Source organism: Podarcis bocagei (genome assembly GCF_964188305.1).
Source record: "Podarcis bocagei genome assembly, chromosome: 17".
NCBI classification, from domain to species: Eukaryota; Metazoa; Chordata; class Lepidosauria; order Squamata; family Lacertidae; genus Podarcis; species Podarcis bocagei.
In genome coordinates, this window is record NC_138143.1 from 8,969,212 (window position 1) to 8,985,601 (window position 16,390).

The window sequence follows — 16,390 nt, forward strand, 5'->3', positions numbered from 1 at the left end:
TCCACTGATCATACAAGGACCTGTGAGCAGGTTAGGGGCCTCCTTTGGGCTCGTTTTATACAAAGGAAAGTAAGTCAAACCGCATCCTGTCCAAAGTCCTGGCGGAACAGCTCTGTCTTGCAGGCCCTGGGGAAAGATGTCAAATCCCGCACTCAGGGTGACCCAATGCAGGGAATCCTCTCCCTGCCCACCTTTCTCTTGGGAAAATCCAGTGTGGTCTGGGTGGAGACAGGCTCAAAGGGAAAAAGGGTGGGGCAAAAGCAACTACATCTGGGGAGCTTTGCCAGCAATGAAGACATGCTAAAACAAACATCAGGGCTTGGACTATGCGGCTCCACCGCAGGAACTCATTTTGCCAGCAGTTCTTCAGACTTCTACCCATAAGATTCAGCAGAAGCAGTTCCCCTAATCTGCTTTGCTACAGGAGTCAGGCAAGGTCTCTTTCATTAAGGAGGCCTCTCCCCAGGGCTGGACTGAAGTTTGATGTGGCCCTAAGCTACTGAAGGTAATGGGGCCCTTTATATGTCCAGCTCTCCTTTGTCAACAATAAATTGCTGCTGTTTTTTGTGTTTAATATATGCTATATGGTCATTAACAGGTATCTAAAGCCATTTGCACATAACAAAATATGTATTTTATCAAAGTAATTGTTGAACTGAAATACAATTTATTTGTTTTTTATCTTATATTTTGGAAATGTACATTTTCCCCCCTTTGAACTTTTTTGGGGCCCCAAGAGAGTGGGGCCCTAAGCTATACAGTGGTACCTCGGGTTAATAACTTAATTCGTTCTGGAGGTCTGTTCTTAACCTGAAACTGTTCTTAACCTGAGGTACCACTTTAGCCAATGGGGCCTCCCGCTGCCAGCACGCAGTCGCAGCGCAATTTCTGTTCTCATCCTGAAGCAAAGTTCTTAACCCGAGGTACTATTTCTGGGTTAGCGGAGTCTGTAACCTGAAGCGTCTGTAACCTGAAGCGCCTGTAACCCGAGGTACCACTGTAGGCTGTTTAGCTTATACATAAATCCGGCACTGCCTCTCCCAGTTGGAGACAAATCAGCCACCCAGACCAAGCTGCAGTTGGGTGTGGTACAACATTCAAAATGTGCTCCATCGTCCACCCTGGACCTGCCTTTCCATGCAACGTGTTCTCCCTGACCTTGCCTATCTTTTCATCAACTGACAGGGCTTGTAAATCCTCTTGTTTTGGACCAGAACCCTTCTTCTACCTTCCTACCCCAGGAGCCACCTACCACTCGCTGCCTTGTGGGAAGATTTCCAGGAGAGAGAGAGGAAGGCAGGTGGGGGTGTCAATGCTGAGAACCTGTTCCTATTCCAGCTGGACCGCTTCTCCTCTCACACGGCCATTTACCACCAATGGTCCCTGTGGGAACTGTTAAGTTGTGGGTGAACATATCAGACGACACAGCAATTCTTCAAACAGCTCTTGTTTATTCACAGGCCAGGACAGAACTGAACTGAAGGGTTCAGTCAGCCTGCTTATATAGAGCTCCAGTACAATGTAACTGTAACAATTTTCTAAAACTATCCAATCACTGAACGTCACTTTCGATCCCTTATTTGCATAACTATCTACAGTATCCCCCTGCTGGCCCAGGGTGAGAACTTCAGTACATAACAGGAACGATTCCAAGAGAGGGGGGGAGGCAGGCAAAGAAGATACTGGGGTCTCTGTGTCGGCTTAAGTGTCCCCCTCTGACAAAACCTGTCCTGTAGGAAGGATCCCAATGGCTTGCTATGTTTTTGATATTGTTTGTTGCTACATTATTATGGCATTTAAGCTGTGTTGGAAGCACTTGCATCTGGAGAGGTGGAACATAATGTGTAAAATTGTAGGTACCCGATTGTCGTTGTTGTTGCTGTTATATCATAGCTATTCTGATTAGGCAGAAACTTCCACACCAGAGTAGTGATCCTGCGAGGCAAGGCTTTTGTACCCACACATAGAGACCTAGCTCTCAAATGCAAATGACAGTGGAACATGTGGCAGGTATGTTCAGAGGTGGGTGAGATAACAGCACCAGGCAGACTATAATGAGGTACCCTTACTGGGAAATCCATTGCGGTATTGTGGTTAGCGTGGATCACAGGTTCAAATCTCTACTCCAGGCATGGGCAAACTCGGCCCTCCAGATGTTTGGGGACTACAACTCCCATCATCCCTAGCTAACAGGACCAGTGGTCAGGGATGATGGGGATTGTAGTCTCAAAACATCTGGAGGGCCAAGTTTGCCCATGCCTACTCTACTCAATCAGGAATCTCACCGGGTGACTTTGAGTCAGTCACTATACAGTGGTACCTCAGGTTACATACGCTTCAGGTTACATATGCTTCAGGTTACAGACTCCGCTAACCCAGAAATAGTGCTTCAGGTTAAGAACTTTGCTTCAGGATGAGAACAGAAGTCATGCTCCGGTGGCACGACGGCAGCAGGAGGCCCCATTAGCTAAAGTGGTGCTTCAGGCTAAGAACAGTTTCAGGTTAAGTACGGACCTCCGGAACGAATTAAGTACTTAACCCAAGGTACCACTGTATCTCAGCCTAACTTTATGAGAATAAAACTTTATGAGGTCTCTGGAGGAAAAACAAGATATAAAACGTTGTTGAAAATGAAGTCTTCATTGAAGTCAGTGGGAGATACCGTATCTTCTGAGTTAACATGCAAAGTAACCCCATTAAAATTGTTTGTGAGTTGTCCGAGGCTGATGCTTAATCTGGCTCAGAAATTCTCCAGTATCAACGTAATGACTTTTCCTCAGAAAAGAAAAACATTCTCTCCCAGTATAGCAAAGGGCATTTCCTTTGTCAAGTCCCTTCCTATCCCAAACACATGGGCAAACAGACCATTTGTTGGCAGATATTTTAATTTCATTTCATATGTTCTATTAGTAGGGCAGTTTTTAATGAGTATGTTTAGCCATGACACACTGCCTCCGTTTCACTAGGATTTTTCAGCACTTCCTACGAAAACGGTGACCCATTCATGAATGTTGCCTTCTCTTGCCCTCAGTGACTTCACACAGACAAATCTTGTTGTTTACTTTGTACTGTCTTGTGAGATTGCTCTTCTCACTGCTTGACTGATCCCTGATTGGCAGCAATAACTAATCTTGGAAGCAATGGCCAAAGCCTCAGTTGCCCTTACTGACACCATCCCATTGTCAAATCTCATTCTACAGTTGTATCTTATAGGAAAAGCAGATACCGTACTTGCACATGGAGGAGAGTTCATAAAGTGATGTTTTTTAAAAATAATAATAGTAATATGCACAATCCCTTCTGGGATACTTGGAGAAGGAGGTTGGTTGCGGGAGGAGACGCTGAAAATAAACAAGGTATAAAGGCGCAAAGCACAGAAGGGTCAGATTGTTTTTTGGTTCTCCAAGAGATCACAATGCGGTGTCTTGATAGCTGACTACGGATCTCACATCTTAGCAAGAAGGCTTCACATTTTACCTCAGAGGTCAAATATGGTCTCCAGCACAGGATCTTTCTTAGCTGAGCAACAAGCTGAAATTGCAAAGCAGCGTTCTGGATTGTGCTAGGAATCCCATTTAAGACATATGCGTTCAGTGGCAAGCAAACAAAATAAAAATAAAACCATCCTATTCTGTCGCCAGTGCTGAGGCTATGTACAAAGATGTCCAATTTGTAGAGACTCTGAGGTGGCACTTTACATTTTCATATTCTGTGTCCCACCATAGTTCCTGGTCAAAGTGGATTTTTGTAGAATTTTAATGTGTAACCAGGAAAAGGCAAAACTAGCCCTGGAAAAACAACCAGCACTGCTCCAACATATTTGTGGTATGGCAGTCTTGCGCACCTGTTGGCTAGTGCCTATGGTGACAAATAACACTCTTGTTTTTCTTCTTATCTTTTGGCAGTCTGGGGAAGTATGAGGGCTTATCCACAAAGCTACCCTCCCTCTCACAGCAGTGTCCCAGCAACCCCCCTGCCCACCACCAAAATGTTTTCAAACGTTTGGTCAGTGTGCTGTTATCCAGCACAAGGGACCATCTTTTTCTATCCAAAAGGAGTGAACAGGCCTCTTCCCTTCAGCAAGGTGGACCCAGCTCCCCAGTAAGGCTCCCCTTCACCTTCATAATATTTGAGAAGTTATCAAGCTATTGAAGCAGGATTGAGGCTAATTCTGCCACAGCAGTATAAGAAGGAAGCCATCTGGTTGTTCCACAGATTCAATTGTCTGTACACAGCTCTAATAGCTCTCAGATCATGAAGGCTCCAAAATATGACCTTGAATCATCCTTGACCCACACCAGCTGCCGCTGAGACACCTTGATGAAGACCTCATCCTTCTCCTCCAGCTGCACCATTCCAGCGAGGAAGCTATTATGCCTCCAATCTTTGCTGTTCTTCCAGTTGCAGTAAGGAATGCTGTTGGTTAACAGCACCATGTGATCAGGATACTGAGAAGTCCTCTTGTAAACGGAATGAGTGACAAACTGGCTGTTCTGCTGCGTGTCTGGGCAGTTTGAATGCCCCAAGTAGAGCTTGGAATAGATGTAATAGTGTCCAGGCTTGCTGCAAATCAGGGAACCACCACTGTAGTTCATGTCCTGTAGGAAGGCCAAGCCATTTGTGGGTTCCCACTGCAGAGATCCATTCGGAGCCACAGTGACAGAGGAACCTGCAAAACACAACACCCTGTATCTTCATTTGTGGTGGAGGTCAGGGTAAACAAACAGATCCTGTCCCTTTCAACAGTGAAATGATAATGAGATCAAACTAGACCTGGGGGAGAACTTCATTTGGTTCATGTTTTAATGCAAACCTGTCAAGTCCACACTTTCCAAGCAAAGAAGCGAAGCAAACACAGCTCTCCTTCAAAATTTACCCAGATTTTGCAATGCAGCTCTCCAGAGTAAACACAAGATGCATATATTTGTGAAGAGGGCACACAAGAATGCACATATTGTTGAAAATAATATACAACAGTGCATTCTCCAGGGAGCGGGGGGGGGGTGTTACTTGCAAAAATGCATACTCATCCACCCCGCCTTCCTGGATACCTTCTAGCTGGGGGGGCCAAGGTTTAAGAAAGAGTAGGACCATGATACAGCCCAGGTTCCCTTCTCCTGGCTGCCTTGCAGGCCATGAAGTCCTGAGCTGCCTTGGAATCAGGATCAATGGCATTGACACGGAAATCTCCAGGAGAATCTCAATGCCACGTCTGCCAGCTCGGGCAGGAAGACTGCTGGGCAGCGAGGTGGGCAGTACATCAACAGGATCCCTAATCTGCCCCACTTGCCCAAAGCCAGTGTCTACCCTCCCACTGCCCTGCTGGCCATTGGTTCTGATCCACCATCTTATATATCCACATTATGGTTCTGATCCACCATCTTATATATCCATCTTATATACCTCACAAGCCTGACTATAGGCTCCAGGTGGCCTAGCTTCAAGGTTAGCTACTCTAAACCTTTACACCCTGCACCCCTCCAGTCAACTGGTTCTGGACCACAGCACTCAGCCTCTTGGAAAAGCTTGGCAAATGGTATAATTGTAATTCACTTAGAGAGTTTTCTTACCTAGTGTCAGATGAGCAGCTGGCTTTTCAACGGTAGGTTTGTGACCTGTGGAAATAATAAGGCAAAAATGAGTTTTGCTGGTTCCTTTTGTCTGCAGGCAGCTGTGCCCAGCAGAGGCACTTGTGAAGCAACTTCTCTGAGCAGCAGGTAACCGTGATCAGGGATTTGTAAGTGCTGCAATTCTGTGGGAGTGAGGAACAAGTATAGAAATGTACTGCTGGGTGCAAAGAATCTCAGATGATCCTTTGGTGGGGATTTTATCTGGCTGGGTTTCCCCAGCCACTCTGGGCGGCTTCCAAACAAGTATTAAAATACAATAGTCTGTCAAACATTAAAAGCTTCCCTAAACAGGGCTGCCTTCAGATGTCTTCTAAAAGTCTGAGAGTTGTTTTTCTCTTTGACATCTGTTGGGAGGGCGTTCCACAGGATGGACGCCACTACCGAGAAGGCCCTCTGCCTGGTTCCCTGTAACTTGGCTTCTCACAGCAAGGGAACCACCAGAAGGCCCTTGGCGCCGGACTTCAGTGTCCGGGCAGAATGATGGGGGTGGAGACGCTCCTTCAGGTATACTGGGCTGAGGCCGTTTAGGGCTTTAAAGGTCAGCACCAACACTTTGAATTGCACTCGGAAATGTACTCAGAACCAATGTAGGTCTTTCAAGACCGGTGTTAGGTGGTCTCGGCGGCTGCCCCCAGTCACCAGTCTAGCTGCCGCATTCTGGATTAGTTGTAGTTTCCGGGTCACCTTCAAAGGTAGCCCCACATAGAGCGCTTAGGGATGCAAAGAAATGTTGGAAAGTGAATGGGCAGCGCTGGCTAAAATCTCTGGCTAAAATCTTGCATGACTTTTTGTTCTTCTCTATCGCAAAGCCAGAATAAATAACACAAAAGAGTGAACATAGCAGAATAGATTCTGCGACACAAGAAAAACTATGCACATTTGCCCAGTTTACGTAACTGATACAGGCACCAGCACCCTCCTTTTCTCATCACAGAAACTGGATACGTGCGGCACAAAAAAATTAAAAGATTATCACATCATTAAAAAGGTAACATTTTATTTAATTATTGTCACCATCTCAAGCTGTTGGGCTTCCCTGTAGCCCACAATGAACCAGGGGTGTGTAGCGTGAGAGCAAGAATATAGCTGACCTCCCTGAGAAGAAAGAGAAGGAGGAGAAGAAGAAGAGTTTGGATGTTGTTAGCCGCTCTGAGCTCGGCTTTGGCTGGGGAGGGCGGGAGATAAATAAATAAATTATTGTTGTTGTTATTGTTGTTATTATTATTATTTGATATCCCGCTTTCTGCAGCCACTCCCTTGCTGCTCACCGTTTCACTTGCCCGCTTAGTCTCTCCCTCCCTCCAGTCCAGACCCAGTTCTGCCAGCAGGGACATGGGAGTTTGGAGAGGGTTCTCTGCCCCTTGTGCCATGTGACATGCCCTGGGTGGCCAAATGGCAGAAAAACAAAGGCATGGTAGCTTCCGGGCATGGAGAGTCTGGAGGGGAAAGTGCTTCCCATTATATAGCAGACAAGCCTTAACTTCTATTGCCTCTTAGATGCTTGGTGAAGACGTTCCTCTTTCAACAAGCCTTTGAAGTAGAGATTGTTACCCCAACTGGTATCTGCAGGGCCGGCCCTATGATGAGGCAGTTGCCTCAGGTGGCACATGCCAAGGTGCAGGGAGGGGCCAAACTGTGAGTGCCATGTGGCCGGCCCAGTACTCTAGCCCTCAAGTGCTGTGAAGGATGCTATCCTTACACAAGTATTGGACTAAGATTCAACTACCAGTCCAGTTGGCTTCTGTATGTGCCAGGGAAACATTCTTCGCCTCAGGCAGCAAAATGCTTTGCGTCAACCCTGGGTATCTGAATTGGCTATTGGCTTTGAAACTGTTTTTATATTTGGAATTCCCTTTCGTTCTTTTTAATTGTTTTATGTGTGATTGTTTTATATGTGCAATTGTTGTGTGGGGGGAAGAGAGAGAGAGAGAGAGAGAGAGAGAGAGAGAGAGAGAGAGAGAGAGAGAGAAATTATTTGTAGAACTTCAGTGGGACATGTGCAGAAAATTTCCCAGTGGCTTGCGTTTCTTGGAATCAGACCTTGTCTGTCACATCCATTCTGCTGCTCTTAAGGGAAGTAACACACCATCTGTCATCCGAAAAGGTTCCCTCACTTAGCCACATCTCAGGCATGATCACGCGGTGAAAAAGATGGATACTCAGCACAGCTCTGTGCTATTTACAGTTGAGATTAATTGTGTGCTTTCTTGGTCTAAAGTGTTAGCTAGTGCGGTTTTCATTCTAAAAGACATTTCTTGGTTTCCATTTGATATATAGACATCCACACGCACATAGAGCCACTGACCCACAAGATTCCTCTGTGCCTATAGGCGATGGCGATTAATTCTACTAATGCATTGTGCAATATTTCCTTACCACACGGAAGGGTTGATGCAGCATGTAACCAGAGGAAATGATGTGTAGTCTGAGGGGGTGGGGAATGGAGGGTGGTGTAGGCGTCATTAAAAGGAACAGTCCAAGGTTTTGGGGTTTTTTTTTCTTAGAGGAACAAAACGTTGCTACTCCCTTGTGTCTAATCATAGAATCGTAGAATTGCACGGGACCCATCCAACCCGTCTAGTCCAACCCCCGGCAATGCAGAAATCTCAGCTAAAGCATCCATGACAGATGGCCATCCAACCTCTGCTTAAAAACCTCTGAGGAAGGAGAGCCCACCATCTTCTGAGGGAGTGAGAAGCATTGTAATAGCACATTACATCATCCAGAATTGACTAGTTATGTACTGGCTTCTGTTATGTACTGAGAACAATAGGATTCAGAATGCAGCAGTCTGATTGGTCCTAGAACAATAGGACCCAGAACGCAGCAGTCTGATTGGTCCACAGGAGCCACCCAATCCAGCTCCAGGTGGAAGCGAATCCGCAACCTGATTGGCCTGCAGGAGAATCCTGGAATTAGCCAATCACTTAGGGCCCATTGTGTAAATAATGTATATAAAGCAGACATTCTGTGGGAACTTCCATTCCTCCTCACCACTCTGAGCTGAATAAAGAGCATGAAATCCACTCTTGACTCTGAGTCTATTTCAGCGTCATACACACACCGTACATTTAAGGCACACTTAATGCATTGCCCGCCCGCCCCCTGCAACGAATCCTGTGGTTTGTTAGGAGTGCTGGGAACGGTAAACTTCAGCTCCCAAGAGTCTTTAAATGTATGTATGGTGTGTGCACAGCCAAATATACTATTTTCTTATTTTCACTTGTTTACGTTCTTCCCTTGCGCAGCTGGGGCAATGGTGTAGGCAGCAGGTGGATATCGGAAGGTTCTCAGTGGAACACGTGAGGAGATGCTAAGCCAAGCTTCTCCTATGCACCTCCTCCAAAAGTGAGCCCCATGGAATTTGGAAGTCGCCCACTTTGCCCCAGTTGGCTCTGGTCACCAGATGTCTTCACTCTCAAGAAGAGTTCTATACCCCCTACCCCTATACCCCTACCCAGTGGGGCTTCTGTACTCGGGGCCAACCCAAGTCATCTTGCTGCTTGAGGCAAACAACAAGATGGCACCTGCTCCGTTCCACAGACAGAGTGGCGGTTGAATCTTTCTTCTACACTTGTGATAATATAGCATCTTCCTCCACACCTTGGAGTGTCTAGAAGAGACTGTGTAGCATTTACAGTTCTATCCTCCAACACCTCGATGAATGTTGCCACACCTGCAAAGGAAGAAACGACTCTTTCCTTTGAAGTTGAGTTACCTGGCATTAAGGTGACATCAGGTGATGGATACGTCAGTGGCCCCACCCATAAACTGTCCCTACGGTAGTGGTGGGAGTTCAGGATCCAGCCCACCAGTCAGATCCTGTTCCTCAGCCTGTGCTTGCCTCTGGCTTCAGACAGGCCAGGCAAGGCCAGCAACCATTCCTTTGGACTCAAGCCAGGCAGTAAAGAGAGAGGCCTGCTGAAAGTGGGGCTTCCATCAGCGCTGACTAAAAGTTTCACATTCAGGAGGGAAAGGCTATACAGTACAGTGGTACCTCGGGTTACATACGCTTCAGGTTACAGACTCCGCTAACCCAGAAATATTACCTCAGGTTAAGAACTTTGCTTCAGGATGAGAACAGAAATCATGCTCCAGCGGCGTGGCAGCAGCAGGAGGCCCCATTAGCTAAAGTGGTCTTCAGGTTAAGAACAGTTTCAGGTTAAGAACAGACCTCCAGAACGAATTAAGTTCTTAACCCGAGGTACCACTGTACTCAAAACTCCCAAATGCAGCTGAACCGAGCAGATGGCAGAAGATATTGGTTCCACTTGAGAACTCCCAAAGTGTAGGACAGGTGTAGGGCAGATGTCTTGGGGTTTTTGACCTCACGGGCCAGTCAGAATCCTTGTTGAGCTTTGCTTGGCCCATGGGATGAAGGATTGCCCTGCTTAAGAGGACTGCTCACCTTTCGTGGTGGGTGGTGTTGCGGCCAGGCCTTTGGCCCTAGCCATGATCCAACTCAGGGGCGGGCGATTGATGCCCCGTTGCACCAACTCCAGCTGCGTCACCCCTACCCAGCCAATCTATGCCAGCGGGGGGCGTGGCCGCAGGTGTTTTAAACCGTGGCAGCCAGGGGCTTCCAATCTCTCACCTCTTTGTCAGACCTCCCAACCCACCCACCCTCTTTTTCAGCTTTGGTTTGACAGGACCTCGCTATGGACAAATGTCGGCCGCCTTATTGTTGGGGCTGGGTAGGAAATTTTTCCACTTGGCGAATTGGCACCTGCCATTTGGTTTTCGCCTACCTTGCAGCAATCCTCACAACTTTGTAAAGTTAGGGATTGGGTTAAGCCTTTGTTTAATGGAAGGGAGGTTGTAGCCTCCGCCTGCCCCTCCTCGAAAAGGGTATCCTGTTAAAGGGATCTGGGGGTGTGGATCCTGTCCACAACGCCAATGGGGATCCCTGGGGGGCCCCTATTTGATGTAGGTCATAGGGCTCCCCCTTCTGGTGATTTACCCTTAGTTCCACTCCCTACAGGAGTCAAGATGTTGCCTGGTTTCACCCAATGCCTAAGCTAAACCAAGTGCATCTGTAACCAATAAATTTGTGGCCTGTTATAGCCCATAATCCTAAATACTGGTGTCTCTGTGTTATTAATGAATGGAGAACTGCTTGGCACGGGGCCTTGTCACGCAAGAGGTTTGCAAAGCCAAACATCCATCTCAGGTGCAAAAGAGTCAAGGGGAAAGACCCCCACAAATGCCCAGGTGCTTTATCGAAGGGCCCACAACCTATCACTAAGGAAGCTACCTCACACTTTTAATTTATTCAGGTTATTTATTGTTTTATTTTGGTTTGTGTACATTTTATTTATTTTAACATATGTTAGGGTCCAGATTTTTAAAGGGGAAGGTTGTGATTTGCCAGGGAAATTCAATGTTTGACATTTGTTTAAAGGTAAAGGGACCCCTGACTGTTAGGTCCAGTTGTGACCGACTCTGGGGTTGCAGTGCTCATCTCACTTTATTGGCCAAGGGAGCCGGCGTACAGCTTCTGGGTCATGTGGCCAGCATGAGTAAGCCGCTTCTGGCAAACCAAAGCAGTGCACGGAAACGCCGTTTACCTTCCCGCCGGAGCGGTACCTATTTATCTACTTGCACTTTGACGCGCTTTTGAACTGCTAGGTTGGCAGGAGCAGGGACCGAGCAACAGGAGCTCACCCCGTCGCAGGGATTAGAACCACTGACCTTCTGATCGGCAAGCCCTAGGCTCTGGTTTAGACCACAGCGCCACCCGCATCCTTGACGTTTAGGTTGTTTGTAATTTCATTTGGACTTGTGGCCCTCTAATGTGAGCTGGAACACTGTCAAAGTCTTACTTTATGATAGTCTGATGATCAGGTTCAAATAAACAAATCTGAATCTTACATTTCTTCATGTGAGAGAAACCTGCATGACCACACAACAGTTTTAAAGTCCAACGCTATTTATAGCTGGGATTAAATGTGTATTGTGGTTTCAGTTAGTCGAAAGCAGGGAATGAGGTACCTGCGGACACTTCTAAGTTTCAATGTTTCCTTCATCTTTGATTTACAGACCTTGATACACACACCAACACTACATTTATCTGTGGCTATAATTAAGCTATTGTAATTAATTCCACAAATGGGTTATGCAACATTCCCTTATAGTATGGAAGGGGTAAAATCAGGGCCGGATTTAGGTTGGATGAGGCCCTAAGCTACTGAAGGTAATGGGGCCCTTTATATGTCCAGCTGTCCTTTGTCAACAACAAATTGCCGCTGTTTCTTGTGTTGAATATATGCTACAGTGGTGCCTTGCAAGACGAAAATAATTCGTTCCGTGAGTTTTTTCGTCTTGCGATGTTTTTCATCTTGCGAAGCACGGTCCGTCGCAACTGCGCCTCTTCAAGCGGCTTTTTTAAAAAAGCGCAAGACGTTTTTGTCTTGCGAAGCAAGCCCATAGGGAAATTCGTCTAGCGAAGCAACGCAAAACCGAAAAACCCTTTCGTCTAGCGAGTTTTTTGTCTTGCGAGGCATTCGTCTTGCGGGGCACCACTGTATATGGTCATTTATGAACCAAATAGGTACCTAAAGCCATTTGAACATAACAAAATATGTATTTTATCAAAGTAATTGTTGAACTGAAATTCAATTAAGAAGAAGTATATTAATAGTGAAACACAATTAAGAAGAAGGATATTTGGGGGGGCAAGAGAGTGGGGCCCTAAGCTATAACTTGTTTAGCTTATATGTAAATCGGGCACTGGGTGAAATAGCATATAATCAAAGAAAGTACAGTAGTGACTGAGGGGAGAGGGAATGTTAGTTGTTGTTGTTGTTTTGCTACCCTAGTGAACAGTTGGATCTTATTTAGCTTCTTTTTGTTGCAAAATCACACTAAAAGAGAAAGGAAGGAAGGAAATAATGGAAAGAAACTGGTAATCTGAATCTGAATCGCACACACTGCAAATCTGAATCTGAACAAAATCAGATAAGGGACAATTCAGCATTCGTTTCTCTGCCTCACTTACCAGAGAGACAATAAAATGGGTTACACTCGCAAATTAGCATTGGAAATTAATTTTGTTGCATGGAAATTACTTGTGAGCAGGGATGAGGGAGGAGCGTATTTGGTCCACTTTTCACAGCACACCATCCTGACTCAATAATGTTGCCTGTGGAATGCAACTCCCAGTTGAATTAAAGACTTCCTCAGATTTTGCAATGTGGTTTCAGTTTGGAAAAGCATAATAATAATAATAATAATAATAATAATAATAATAATAATTTATTATTTATACCCCGCCCATCTGGCTGGGCCTCCCCAGCCACTCTGGGCGGCTTCCATAAAAACCAAAAATACAATAAAATATCACACGTTAAAAACTTCCCTGAACAGGGCTGCCTTAAGATGTCTCCTGAATGTCAGGTAGTTGTTTATCGCTTTGACATCTGCTGGAAGGGCGTTCCACAGGGCGGGCGCCACTACCGAGAAGGCCCTCTGCCTGGTTCCCTGTAGCTTTGCTTCTCGCAGTGAGGGAACCGCCAGAAGGCCCTCGGCGCTGGACCTCATGTTTTATATTTAAGTTGCATATTTTATGGACGAGTGCTTTGCAAAGCATTTAGAAGTACACATTTTGAGAGGTGTATATCTTAATTTTGAGAACTGCATGTTTTATGTTTGCGAAGTAGTGTTTTGTGTAAAAAGTGTATCGAAAAAGTGTACAATATAATTGCACACTTATTGTGCATTTTTAAAAAATCAGTTCAAAATGAGATAGAATAGACATATGTTTGAGTGCCAGTTTGACTGAAATGGGACAGAATTAGTTGCTGATCTCATATCTACTTGTGAGAAGACACTATTGTATCATTATGACCACGGGGAAGGGATTTGCTGGATAATATGCCGCTACGTTAATATACTGTGTGAAACTTTTAATTCCACTTCTAGCTAACTGCAGAAAAGCAATGCCTCAGGAGCACCAAAAGGCTCTAGATAAAGGGCAAGACAAACTTACCTTGTACAAATTTCTCAAAAGTTGCATCTGCAGATCCCTTTAAAAAAGGAAAAAATAAAATCCAGAAGTCAATTTCCAGTCAAGCTGTCTGAAAAAGCATCCCACTCACGTCTGAACAACTATAGTGCTGACAGAGGTCCCATCTCTGAAATATTTCTCACAGAATTATTTGTTTTTCATCAGTATATGGGAAACCAATGCTAGATAGACATAGTAAGCGGATGAATCACAGTTTGGACCTCACATCTTCCTACCTTCTCCCACTGCTTCTCTAACATACACCTGGAATCTATTAAAAAATAATAATTCGGGAATGGCTGTTCTTCAGTTTCTGTGAAAAGTCTGTAATATCAACATATATGAATGTAGGGCCACTTCAGATATTGCAGACATCCTTCCTGGAAAACATATTTGGCATGAAAAAGAGCAGAAACCACAGATGGATCATCTTGAAGAAATTACGCTGCCTGAGGCCAACGCCAAGATGGCGTCAGCCCACCATTAAAGAGCTGTCATACCTCTTTGGACAGTTATGGCTTCCCTCAAATAATTCTGGGAGCTGTGACGTGTGAAGGGTGCTAAGAGTTGCTAGGAAACCCCTATTCTCTCCTGCGGCTAGAATTCCCAGAGTTCCCCGTGAAGAGGGATTGAGGGTTAAATTCACAGTGGGAATTGTAGCTCTGTGATGGGAATGTGGGTCTCCTAAGAAGTCTCCACACCCCTAACAAACTACAGCTCCCTGAATTCTTGGGGGAATGACTGCTCAAAGTGGTGTCACAGTGCTTTAAATGTATGGTGTGAATGTGGCCTAGCTTAGGGGGTCATACAAAGTTCTGCTCATTCCCTGCGCCTCAGTATCTACCGCCTGAGGCAGCAACCTCATTCTGCCTCATGGCAGGGACAGCCCCAGCTGCACCTATGGAAATTTTGCTTCATGTGCATCCAGTCTATATGCACTTAGAAGCCAGGGGCAAGTTGCAGCTTTCTGGGAGGGAAATAATGCTTTCTAGGATGGAAATAATGAATTAACAACGTTGTTAGTATATTTATTTTAGTGGATACAATACAGTCCAGTCTCACTCACCCAAGGGGAAGAGAGAATTCTGGCAGTGCTCAGAGTTTTGCACCCGAGGTCTCCATGTGGGGAGCATTCTTAAAGCTCAATTTACAACATCCCTCCTTATTGCAACAGGTATTAGTTGCTTCCCTGTTTCCAGAGAATTTAGTATACCAAAATAAGCACAATAAAATCTGTGCCATTCTCTCTTGGCACAGAGCATCCAAGCACATCAGATGAAGTGTGAGAGAATTATTAGTTTCCACACTCCATGTACATCTCCACGCCTTCTAAGTTAGGAGATCCCTTTGTCTTTCTGCATAAGGTATCGTTAAAGGAAGGAAGGTCCATATGCTATTTAGTCCGGTAAGTTGGAAGAAAGTGAAATTCATTTTTAAGAGCAGCTGCATGTTCTTGAATGAAACCACAATCAACTTTCAACTCTAAATCCTTCAGATGAACTGGTCTGAGGTTCAGCTGGTTATTTATACTGTATCTATAGCTACCTGACGTTCTGTGCAATGCGAAGCATTTCAGATCTTAAAAGCTAACTTTTGCATTGTCTCATAGAAATTGTTCCTGAAAAACCTAATTGCATCCATAGTACCTGAGCATCCATCCTTCCTCTCTCTCTCTCTCTCTCTCTCTCTCTCTCTCTCTCTCTCCCTCTCTCTTACACACACACACACACACACACACACACACACACACACACACACTGCACTGAACTCTAAGTACATAATTCGCACAAACAAAAGAGCATAGGAATAGCAATACTGGATCACACCGAAGGATAATCTTGTCCCACATCCTGATTCCTAACCCTACATAAAACCTGGGCTGACTCTACATACACAAGATCCTCACAGGAGATCTTTACATTACTCTGCTCTGTGTCAATTTTTGCCATGTGTTTATTCATAAGCCTGTTCAGTCTCATTTCTGGATTAATTGGCATATCTTTTAAAGATGGAATCTGAGAACCATATCACAAAACTCAGAGAAGAGAAAAATCCAAAGCATAATTTACATTCTGATTCATATATTTCTCCAGGAGGTGGTGAATTAGGTCAGTGCTTAAAATGTCACCCAGACAAAATTCTCTAGCATCTCAACCAATGAGAAACAAACAAACAAACAAAGTGCATCTAACCCCTCAACGCACAAGTCCTGGCATCCTTGCAGCTTCTATTTGTTCTTACTATTCAACATCGACACCCAGAGCCACCCTCCACGTTCTTCTTCCCACTCCCCATCGCCCCTTGCTCTCTGTGCACTTGCTATGACCTGTGATGTAGCTTTGTCCAGTTCCTTGCGGAAGCAGAGAAGGAAATAAGCTTCTATGGCTAGACCAGCCAACGCCAGCAGCACCAGGATTCCCAGCAGCAGCTGGCCATACGGCCGTTTCTTCTGGGTCTTCCGCACGGGTGGCACAAAGGGGACATCCCTCTGTGGCACGTCCACGACAAAAACAGATGGGCAGCCCACTCTGTCCTCCATAACTCTTGTCTCTCAGTAGATTGGCAGCAGGATGGTTGTGGCACGAGGGGGATGTGTTGCCGAGCAGATAGGCTTGTTGCTTCTCTGTGGCCCGAGTTATGTACATGAGAGAGTGCAACGCCCACATCCCTGGAGAGGAAACCACAATCTTACCCAACTGGCCTCTACACACTAGGTTTCTACGCTTGCTTCGGTGGGCTGGGACTTCCTCGAGGG

General features: G+C 45.5%; 1 protein-coding gene across 1 annotated transcript; it reads right to left on the minus strand.

The window, feature by feature from the left end:
• Positions 1-1,431: 1,431 nt before the first annotated feature.
• TNFSF14 (TNF superfamily member 14) lies at positions 1,432-16,224 on the minus strand. Its single transcript, XM_081175881.1, has 4 exons — positions 15,962-16,224; positions 13,618-13,654; positions 5,571-5,615; positions 1,432-4,669 (listed from the first exon to the last, which is right to left on the minus strand). Exons 1-4 carry the CDS (start codon positions 16,172-16,174, stop codon positions 4,248-4,250), a joined length of 717 nt encoding a protein of 238 aa, XP_081032007.1. The 5' UTR covers positions 16,175-16,224; the 3' UTR covers positions 1,432-4,247.
• Between the last annotated feature and the right edge of the window lie 166 nt (positions 16,225-16,390).